The following is a 12107-nucleotide window of genomic DNA, read 5'->3' on the forward strand; positions in this document are numbered from 1 at the left end:
ATAATTTTATATTAGACTTTATCCAAATTCAATACAAATTTAAATTTAATCTCTCCAAGATAAGGTTAGTGTCATACAATATGAAGGTACACCATATATCGTTAAAATCTTAAAGTTAATATGACACTTAGGAAAGGCTTTATCGAAAGCTTTTGGCATTAGGATAGCAAATCCGACATTTTAGGCTAATTCCACAAAGGATGGAAGTCAAATACACTGCTTACAGGTTACATATATAACTATAGTAGCATCGGACTTGGAGGGTAGGGGGTGGGGAAAGGAAATCTTTCAGTGGCAAATACAGGCAAGCAAGCAAAAGCATCGTTCCAATTAGAGGCCAGATAATGTCCATAAATATTACTAATATTTTGCCCATTTATCATAGAAAATTTAAATAATCCAATGGCTCTGTTTCAGACAATGACTTTAAACAATTCCGGTTACATTTTTCCGGCTTTTTCTTTAACAGCTGGAAGTTCCCATCTTCACGAACCACACAGCTCATGAGCAAGGAAAAACCAGTTTCAGATGAAAGAAATAAGATATTGTCCATCATGTAGGGTTTAATGATCTATCAACAAGATAGTATTTTCAGGATAGGAAAATAACGGTCTTCCCTCTCATGTAATCAACGCTGTCGTTTTACATATGGGGCATAGATTCTTCAGCATCAGCCACTGCTTAATGCAATTGGTGTGGAAATCATGCCCGCAAACCAGTGTCCCGAGATCATCTCCAGCAGCATATTCCTCCTGCCAATTAAGGTCAAAACAAGAACAGTTAAATTAATAAACCACCCAAATTCAGCCGTTAAATGCAGCACCTATCTTTCTTTCTTTCTTTCTTTTTTATTTGCAAGTAAATGCAGAGGTCATCTTTCCGTAATATTTTCATCCCATGCCCTACAAGGATGCAGGAAGCTCTTGCTGCACAAGAACATTTTGGCAACTTATGGGCTAGACCCACAGAGGTTAGACACAAGGAAGGGATGTGGACAAATTTCTGCAATAAAGAGATTTCCGCTACTTACAGAGAAGACTTTGAGGTTACACGAGGATGGTTTGAATTACTTTGCAGGCAATGGAGTGCATCGCATCAAGCCATCGAGGAATGGTGCACAGCGGCTAGGCAATATGTGTTTTCGTACCAAAAAAGGCGCCTCTCCAAAGCAACATTCTGTTCTACTTCATGAAGACTACTTATTTAACTGATGTGGTCATACGAGCTTCAGGGAAATAAAAAAACTTTAGGACTCCAGAGGCTAAAAGCTTGATGTTCAGCTTTTTGCCCAGATAAATGGAGAGGTGGCTAAGAAGCATCAAAATCCTTCCAGTTGGGAAGGAGTTTGAATCAGTTCAGAAATTTTGAGCAGGAACTAGATCATCTGACGATCAAAGTTGACTGTTAAGTTCTCAGAGGAACTGCCCCTTAGGCTAAAAGTGGGGAATCGACCTGCCTGACAGTTGCCTTCAGAGAACATTGGTCAGGAACCAACAAGAATTAACCGTTCTGATTATAATGAATTCATAAATTTATTCAAAGCAGGACTCAGTGTGGCCAAATTTAGAGATTTTGCACAATCCAACTTAAGTTGTGAGAAAATGGGATCGAGTATGAGATAGACACTACAGTAATACAGAAACCCAATGGAGTATCAAATTGATTGCCATTAGAATAATCAACATTCAAGTCCAGAATATTTGAAGACTCGTCTATGATGGTGAGGACTGATCATCTATCTGCTTCTCTATCCACACCTTGGAGTCGAGATTTGGTAGGCTTGATAACACAAAGAAAGACGATGACATTTCAAAGGAAGAGAAGAAAAGAGATCTAAGATCAGAAGGGAGCTAGACAATTGAGGTTGAGGCTCCAGGAAGTAGAAATCAAGAGACTTTCGACTTGAAGAAGATAAGAACACAAAAGTATTTTACACAGAATGGCCAATGCCTCACAAGAGATTCAACTCTATAGATCCAGCGAAATTAATGGGATGACTCTCTCAAAAGAGAAAGATACCAATGGGTGCAGTCTTTCTAGGAAACGAGAGCACCAGCTACAAACCTCAAGGAGGCAGTATCCAATTTGATGCTTTAGATGGGGAGACAGCTCAGAGATTGGAGTCTTCTTTTCACAAAGAAGAAATCATAAGTACTGGGTTAAAAAGTGATAAATCACCTGACCTGGATGATATGAATGAGAGCCTTTTTTTCTAGAACAATCAGCAAGAGATGAGAGGATATCCCGGGTTTAAGGACTTCCATACCCATGGTGAATTTCTAGCTAGTTTAAATGCCTCATCCATAGCACTAATTGTAAAAAAACAGCACACTATAATCCTACTCCATTGTGTGGAGATTCTACAAGCTAGAGGCTAAAGTTTTAGCAGGAAGGCTAAAGAAGGTTCTCAGAAGGTAGGCTAAGTCGGCAAGATTTTGCGGAGGAAGGTTGGTTTTGGCCGTTACCATCACCGGCAACTGGGAATAAGTTGCAAAGGCTTAGCTATTGTGTAAATTGGATCTGCAAAGGCTTCCCACCATACAAATTGGATGTTCTTTTTGTAGATCATGTGGGATTTGGGGACATGTGGAAGGTGGGACAAGAAGGTGCACCTCCAACACCAGATTTTATGTGCAGAAAACCAGCTTCCCAACTGGCTTGACACCTCTCCTGTTCATCCTAGTAATGGATGCATAGAGTAAATGCTGAAGACAGCAGGAGAGGCTCTGTTAGCAAAAAGTTTCAAGCTCTGCACAGTGCATAACAGACAAGTATGTCTCCTCCCCTTTTGTGGATGACACATAATTTTTGGGTGAAGTAAAACAGATTAGATCTTGAAACTTGGATGCATTCTTTTAGTAGCTCTTGCAGAGGTGCCAGGCTTAAAAGTGAACCTGGAAACAACTGAAATATTCCAGTTGAGGCGGAGAAGGATATTCCCTCGCTAGCTATGATTTTAGAGTGCAGAATGAAATCCATACCAATCCCTTAGGCATACCTTTGGGAGCAAATTATAAGAGGAGAGTAATTTGGGAACTGGTTTTTGAGAATTTCAAGAGAAGGCTTGCAAGGTCGAGATTCCATACAATAAGAAATCCTTCTGACTCATTGATTTATTTCATCTCTTTTCCTGGCTTCATTTGCACTTTTGCAGTGTCAAGGAGAATAAAATGCATTCCAAAAAGATGAAATTCTATTTCCGTGGGTGAGTGATGTTTTCAAGTATTCATTGAGTAAAGGTGGGCAGCATCACCATTCCCATCCAGATGAAAAGTTTGGGTGTTAAAAGCCGAACCAAAAAAAATAAGTCATCAAGCACGTGGATTTGGAGATTCATGCTTGAGAAGACAATCTCTGGGAGTTGAATGGCAAGGTATACAAGAATAATAATGAGCATATTTCTTTGAAATTCTAAACAGCCTCTTTTTTGGAGCAAATGTTTGCTCTAGAGATTCCCCTGTAAAGGAAAAATTCCATTCGCTTTGTTTTTCTTTTTTCAGCTTCCAATGGCTGACCAGGTAAGCAATTGCCTAGTGTTGTGCGGGAAACAAGCATCTTAGGTACAGTTTCTGGTAGTCAACCTGTGGACTGGGAAATGGAAAACATCATGAAATCATTCAACTCTCATTATGTAGTGCAATTGGTAGACAGAAGAAAGTAAGGAAAGAGCTATAAAAATAGGGAGCATTCTGTCAGCTGTCAAGTCTTATTACAGACAGATCCATTTAATGGTAGGGCTTTTTTCCTTGTAAAACCAACTCAAAGCTGAGTCCTAAAGTATCCTTCCTGGCTTGGGAGATAACTTCAGAAAGAGTTTTAAATATTAAAAATTTAAGAAAGGAGAAATGCATTAGGTGATAAAAGATGAGGGAAAAGATACATTATTTGGCTTCTCTTTGGTGTGTGGGACAAGGAAATTTTAAGTGGGCGAGCTTTTCCGATATTCAGCGTGATTGGTGTTACGTGTTGGAGTGTTAGCTCAAGATGGTTTTTCTCTTTTGTTCTTTAGTCTGTAGGTTGTCCTTTTGTGTTGTTTATCTGGATTTTCCATACCTTGTCAAGGAGATGTCTTATTCTCCTAGATGTATATTCTTATTCTATTAATGAATTCTTCTTCTATTATCAAAAAAAAAAAAAAATAGGGTTGTAGTCTTATAGACAAACTTATAGCTTAAAGAGGGAGTACATCCATAATGCTTGATGGAAAGCTATTCCATTAACCTGGTTCTGGGTTATTTGGAAAGGTAGAAATTTAAGTGCTCTTTTGAAAGAGAAATGGTTTCACACACTAAATTTTCAGGCAACAGTTCTTTTTTTTTTTTTGGCGGGGTGATACTTTCATAAATCTTATCAACAGTATCTTCTCTCAGTATGACTAACATATATGTTTCTCCACATTTAGGACTTTCAAGTGAAGATTTCCTCTTACTGAACTGTTAAAGGAGGAGGATAAAAGGAAGCTCTTACCTGACAAATGCAGCATGGCTCCAACTCTCTTGGGGATCCTATGATTAATTTTCTCTGTTTCATAAGTTTCAAAATAGTTTCCTCACTCAGCCCAGTTTTCACATCCCCAATGCGTTCTTCCAGGGCCAGCAACTCCTGAAATTCCAAACATTATACAAGGGAAACAATCTTTCATATAAACTGGAGATAGAGATTCATTTTTTACCTCATAAGTCATATTATCCACATCAAGCCGCATATCTCGGTGCCTATCATGCAAATCAGACATCCCATGATATATGAATGGATCAAAGAGCATATAATCCTGACAGAAACATATGCAGGTTAAAATGTTAGACACAATCAACCCCTTCGACATTGACAAAGCAAAATGCTAGGAAAATCTCCAGATTAAGGCGGCCCCCCCATTGAGCCAAAGGAGGTGCTTGCCACAGGATTGATAAAGCAGTTCAACTAATTAACTGATTGTCACTAAATTATATAAACTAGCAACTTAAAGCATTCGAAGCAAGGGCTGGAAATATATTCAAAATGGCATTGAAGTAAAAGAAGTACACAGATCAGATAGTACCATATAGGCTCCTATACATTTGGGTCATATATACAATTGGGTTCCAATACTTTTGTTTATGTTATCTAGTACGCAGTGCATGAGCCCACACACAGGAAATGTACTAATATGCAGTATCACAGAAATGTAGGGCGCACAAGCAGAAAAACATGATCCTACTTTCTAGCCTCAAAATTGAGCATGGTTTGCCTTCACAAGAAGCCAGATTACGGCCTATGGAAACACAGCATCTAAAGAAAAAACCTTCGAAATATCAAGAATACATTTAAAATGTGCTTGGACTCCCTTTTTTCACAGAGGAGATTATTGCTAAGATGATATTAAAGTTAAATGCGGTAATTCTACAAACAAACCAACCAACTAAAGTCTGAGGAGCAGCTAAATAAGTTCCTTATTCTTTTCTTCAAAAATATGTAATTTTAGGAGATAATTCAAAGAGGTTTATGAAACATTGAAGACTTGTAGTGCCTCAGCCACATTTGTCCAGGGCATAGAGAAGCAAATGTATTCCCGCATATGAAACTATTGTAGGCTACTGCCATGAAGAATGTATTTTCCAAGATGATAATTTTCACTGCACTTACAACTTCTACCCTGTCTATTATCAGGGAAAAAGCGTAGTTCAACAGATGCAAACAATTTTTTTCCTAAAGAACTATGGAGACGCAGAAATTCATCCTTGAAACATATCCACTTTTGGAGACCCCAGAAGATAACTTAGATAAGATGAAAAGAAAACAAATCAAGAATTTGAGACTTTACGAAGTATGAACAAAGCCAACTACAATGTCATCAAAGTGCAGTAAACCAGCCCTGGTCTCTCTCTCTCTCTCTCTCTCTCTCTCTCTCTCTCTCTCTCTCTCAATGCTGAGCCTACGACAAAGTGAAGATGCCCCATTGATCTCTCGTCAAGGGATATGACATCTCATGTTGATGGAAAGAAATCCTCTACAGAAGCAATCCAGATCGAAAGGAACCATCAATCTGAGGCTAGAGAAACTCAGAGAGTCATATATGTGAGAGGAATCAGATTTGGAATCAGTAGGTGAAAATGCCATTGTCAGCCATTCGGTGGATTGTTCAAAGTGAGACCTCGAGCTGGGACTGTTTTGAGAGCTTCATTCACAGGAAAAGGATAGATCAATATGAGTATCTGGTGTAATTAGACCAACTCGAGCTGGAACATTTCTAGAAATGGTTTTTATTTCTAGAGGCAAGGGCTATTTGATTTTCATACCAGGGTGTCTGCAAGGGCTTAGCTGAAGAATTTGTGGATGGGCTACAAGGGTTAGTACGACAGCAGAGGGCGAGCATTCCAGAATCGAAGGAAATTCACCAAAATGTTGAAAGGATGTTCTGATGGGGTCAGATAATGTGAGGGAGGATAACTAGTCGTTTGTGCTTTGCATGGTGAAAAAAATGGCTTCTTTTAGATCAGTTTCCCAAGCCAACAGCAGAGATTAGCATGTGTGTGGCAATGAATAGAAAAGAGACAGCTGCACTGGAGAATTTAGGGCTAGCTAGTTTGCAAGGGGGAAGGGAGGAGACAGGCTGGGCAGTCTCAGGCTTGGGCATGCTGGTGGTAACAAGTGATGGACCATATAGGACCTTGTTAATAAACGATGGTGCACAGGTGATTCTGCCCTTGGTCTGTCTACAAAATTTTAACTTAAAAAGGACCAGATAGAGGGACTTAAGAGAGTTGGGCCAGACTTTAGGCTTTCAAAGGGAATCAGATACGTTTGATGGGCAGGCCCAAGATATGAGCAAGTCTCTTGGTCAAAAATTGCAGATGAACAGGGTGGTTCCTCAGGCTTTGCAGAAAAATGGTTAATCAAATTCTGCAAGAGAGTTCTTTGGCAATTGGAGAAGGTTTCACTTAAATCTTCACAAGCAAGGGACAATAGATCCATGGGTTTCGGTAGGCAGAGGTTGGGGAAAGACGGAAGGGCAAGCTCTTTTGACTCACTCAAGTGGCACCAAACCAGGGGTAAGAAAACATTGCCACCAAATAATTAACATCCTTCAATATCTATTAACAGGGATTCGGATGCCAAGGCTCAGGTAATTGCTGGTGATAATGTTCAGGCTAATATTTGGAGCTTTGGGAAATCAGTGGAGTAGGGGGAAATATTTGCCACAACGCAAGGGACAATAAGGTTTGTTCTCGGCAGACAGAGAGGCAGGTGAATTTTAATGGTCAAAATAGGGATTTAGCTGAAAAGGGTAAGGAGAAAAATTATTGGGGAGGTATGTCGGAGGATGAAAGTGATGTCGCCAGTGAGTTTGCATGTGATGACAGTTTGTTATTGGATAAATTTTGGGTATCTATCATATGTGCCACCATCTCAGATGGAGGGTTTAGAAGGTTTTCCTATTCTTGAGGAAGATGGAATGGATAAAGAGCACCAATGTTCAGGTGGGGTTTTGCCAATTCCTTTGGAGAAAATCAATTGAGCTGGTGTTTGGTAATTGGGTTAACTCTAGGAATCGGAATTAGAATGGTTGGTTCCCATTCCTAACGTTTATTTTATGGTAATCTTATTCCGATTCCCATTTCATGTAGGAATGGGATTTCCCACTTTTGCTTACATTTTGATTCCTGACTTTTACTCTAGAATCAAATTTTGATTCCCAAAAATACAGTATTTATTATAATATGATAATTTATATTATATAATATAATATACATTACATAAATTTTAAAAAAATATTAAAATTATGATATCATCATTAATATTCAAAATATTATTATATATTTAAAATAAATATTAAACCATCATTATTAATATTTTTAGCATATATAATAATATTATAACATATAAAAATTAATAGAACACTACTAGATGTTAAAATATTACGATACAATTATGGTATGATTATTGATTTATTATATTATTATTTAAAATCTAAAAAATAAAACAAAATAAAATAAAATATTTATTATTATTATCATCAATTATAAATATATAATAATAAAATTTAATAATGATATAGATTAGGCAAAAAATATAATACTATTATATATGCAATATAAACAAACATATAGATTATAATTTAATATTATATATAATATTATAAAATATATATTACATAAATACAAAAAATAATATTAATATAATATATATTCTACAAATCTAAAAAATAATAGTAATATTATGACATCATTAAATATAAATATATATTATAATATATTATATATTATAATATAAAGTATTTTACCCACTATTATTAATATTCATATTATATATAATAATATTATAACACATAAAAAGTAATAGAATAGTATTAAATTATAAAATATTATGATGTATTGTAGTATGATTATTTATTATATTATTATGCATAACCTTAAAATAAGATAAAATTAACATTATTAATGTCATTAATACAAATATATAATAGTAAATTTTACTAATTATATAACATACAAAAATAATAAAATATTATTGTGTAATAAAATATAATGTTATGGTGGTTATTTTATTATATTATTATTTTATATTAAATAATAAATTATGTTATAGTGTTATAGTATATGAGATTTTTATTTAAATTTAACAAATTACATATTAAAATATAATACTTATAAAATACAAGACAAAATATAATATTAATAATATAGTTAAAAAATAATAATAAATATGATAAAATATAATACGCGAAGTATGATCACATCCAAGATTATCAAAATGATTTTATTAAAAAAATTATTTACTGTATGGCTTAATAAAATAATATTATATAATACTTATATATTTACAATATTTTTATTTCATATTAAATTAATTGAAAAAAAAATTTATATTAACTAGACTCATTTCCAATTCCTAGGTCTATATATACTAAACACTATAATATAATTTTGATTTTGATTCTGTGTCGAACCAAACGTGAGAGAGGAATCTGACATTCCGTTTCCAATTCCTGTGAATTCTGATTCTGATTCCGATTCCAACTGTGGACCAAATGCTTCCTGAAAGGATATCTATTAGATAAGATGAGATTATGGATGTCTGGTCGTGCAGGAAATGAAATTCACCTGGATGGTGGCAAAAGGAAGGTGAAGAAAGGCTAGAGGGAATTAGCAAAAGGTTAGGTGAATTATGATGGTAGAGGTTTATAAAAGGGTTTTCTTAATTAGATTCTGTTAGTTCTTTTATCGTATTCCATAATTCTTTTCCTTCTTTTTTTTGTTTCTTTTCCTCTCCTAGGCTGCAATTCTCTTTACTCTTCCTCATATAATTTCAGCCCTAGAATGCTAAGTACAAAGCATTGAAACACAGCATGCATCACGGATTTCACATATGAATCATCATAGAATTCCAAATCAAACCTCAGCTCGTAAATGCTCTCCTCTCCGCATGGCACTCAATACTTGACGAATCTGTAACATGAAGAAGAACACATTGTTAGTCCTGCTATTTGCCACAAAACCTTCTGCTACCAGTTCTAAACCCACAAATAAAATGACATCCACTGTCACCACAATGAAGCCAAAATCTAAATGATGCTTGGCAAGACATGGAATTTCAAAATGTTTGTTGCTTTCCACAATATAGTAGCTCCAATGCTCGGAATTCACAATCAGCATGATCATATTTAGGCAAAATGGTGCAGCGCAAATAACACAAAATAAAATCCAACCAACAACAAGGTGATAAAGCAGATGAGAGAAGTGAGTTTGACAGTTATTTTGGCTGTAATAATGGTTTATTATAGGATCATACAATATGGTAACCTTCATTGCGTAAATTCACAGATCAAAAAGCCGAAGGAAGAATTGTGAGAGGTTACTATTTTAGCAACGAAGGGAATAATATCTAAGGGTAATCAAATTACTCCCAAGTCCCATCTCTCTGGAGCATTGTCTTAAAAAACAGTGATGGGATGTGTAACAGTTGCGGTCATCATGGATGTCATGTCACATGTAATGGACACTGCATCCTTGGATTCCTTCATTTGTCACCGAACTTCTTAAAAACCTAAAGATTCACATGTTATGTATCAGACCCAACATAATAATGCTTTAAATGATTCTTAATAAATTTAAATCAATCTACATATAACAGTATTACTTGTTATCTGATTTCTTGCTATTGTCAAGAAGCATGCATTTGCAACTTCTTACTACCTTATTGATTGTTAGGGAATTAAACTACGAGACCATAAATATAACAAAATAAAAAATTGAGTGTTCATATTTGAAACAAGAAATAAATGCACATCAATAGTGTGTGTTTCCGTCTCAAAATTAGGTGTAATAAAATACAAAAAAAAATTCATAAAAAAAAAATTGAAAGAATTTACATATGCAAATATGTATGTTATTTCAATAAGAAAAAAAGTTCAGTTTATTTGAATCCTAGTTATTAAAGTAATGCATATATTATCAAAATAAACAAACCTAAAAATGATTTTTTAGAAGAAAAATTTCTAGTTAAAACAAACCCGCTTAAAATTGAGTTTCCAAGCTTCAATATTGGGAAAAGAGTGAAAATAATGCCAAAGGGACTCAAAATAGTATTTCAGTCATTGACAACCACTCTGATAACGCAGTGGCCAGTAGCTGCTATCCATAATGGACCATACTGGTCAATACGGTTGTGAATCAATGGCTCTCCAAGTTATCACCCTGTAACTGTCTTAGAAGCCTCCAAATATATTGCATAGCAACCAATACAACTGCAACGCACCAATATTTAGAACATTGCTCTAGAGCTGGAATTAAATGATAAGGATTTTACGTCATTGGCAACCACTCTGATAACGCGGTGGCCAGTAGCTATCCATAATGGACCATACTGGTCAATATGTTGTGAATCAATGGTCCTCCCAGTTATCACCCTCTAACTGTCTTAGAAGCCTCCAATACCATTGCATAGCAACCAATACAACTGCAATGCACCAATATTTAGAACATTGCTCTAGAGCTGGATTTAAACGATAAGGATTTTATTTTTGGATAACAAAAGAAGATTTCATTAATAGATAAAGCATTTACAAGAGGAAGAATGAGACATCTCCTGATAAAAACTGGGACAATCCAGAAATAAACAATTGAAAACAGCGAAGGGAGGAGATCAACAAGTCAGCATGTTCCTCCAATCTCTTTGAAACTCCTGAAAACTTGCTCCTCTGAAAAAATCCATTACCAACACCACAGTGAGGCCATGTACTGAATTATTCCCCAAATCATCACCCAATTTAATTTTTTCCCGGAACATATCTGAGCATTACGCTTCATCCATAATCCCCATAAAACCGCAAAAATACCACACTTCCATAATGCTGCCCTATCCTTCTTTCTACCAAAGCCTGCAAAAGATGCAGCTAATAAGTCTTCACCGAAGGACTACCTAGCTCTCTCCCATAATACCCAGCTAATAAGGATATTGAAGCTCTTAAGATATTAGTGATAAGATGTGGTTGAGATTCAACACTTTAGGGTGATCTATAAATTATGGTAAGAGTTCGGGGAAAGTCTTTTCGAATTAATTGTTTTTTTATTTTTCTTTTTTTATTTAATCTTGAGTTCACTCCTCTAGTTTATTTTCCCTGGGAAGATTCGAGCTTTTGGTTGGACTGTGATCCTGGAAAGGATTAACACACAGGATTTGCTTCAGAGGAGAAGGCCCAATAAACCTCTCGGTCCTAACATGTGTTTCATGTGTTATGCAAGCAACGAAAAATATGTCCATCTTTTTGTGCATTGCAGGGTAGGCGTTGGAGCTCAGGAATGCCCTTTTTCTCTTGCAGGGGTCTGGGGAATCAATGAGTGGCTCCAAGAAAGGTTGGAAACTTGTTACTGGTCAACTTCTGGGTTTTGAAAAGAATAGAAATAGAAAAGCTCTTAGGTCTGCGACTGTCTTCACCATCCTTTGGGCCCAGTGGATTGAGAGGAATGCTAGGATTTTTAAAGGCCCTTTCCTTGCATCCCTTTCGGTGCACTCTCGGTTTTTTAGGGGATTAACACTGTCCGACCTCACAAGAGATTGGAGGGCAGCGCTCTTGTAATTAATACTTGTATTGTTGATCCTGATTCCTTTAGTAGCTTATAGTTTTTTTT

General features: G+C 35.8%; 1 protein-coding gene across 7 annotated transcripts in view; it reads right to left on the bottom strand.

Annotated features, from left to right (window-relative positions):
• Positions 1-345: 345 nt before the first annotated feature.
• Positions 346-12107, bottom strand: part of LOC131154866 (E3 ubiquitin-protein ligase MBR2-like) — a 32477-nt gene continuing 20715 nt past the window's right edge. For all 7 annotated transcript variants that reach the window (XM_058107659.1, XM_058107664.1, XM_058107661.1 and 4 more), the window contains 4 exons: positions 9375-9425; positions 4673-4771; positions 4468-4602; positions 346-752 (listed from right to left, as the gene is read on the bottom strand). In XM_058107659.1, coding sequence (XP_057963642.1) covers positions 621-752; positions 4468-4602; positions 4673-4771; positions 9375-9425 — 417 coding nt within the window. In that variant the 3' untranslated portion in view covers positions 346-620. The remainder of the gene's footprint in view (positions 753-4467; positions 4603-4672; positions 4772-9374; positions 9426-12107) is intronic.

This window comes from Malania oleifera, chromosome 5, assembly GCF_029873635.1.
Source record: "Malania oleifera isolate guangnan ecotype guangnan chromosome 5, ASM2987363v1, whole genome shotgun sequence".
NCBI classification, from domain to species: Eukaryota; Viridiplantae; Streptophyta; class Magnoliopsida; order Santalales; family Ximeniaceae; genus Malania; species Malania oleifera.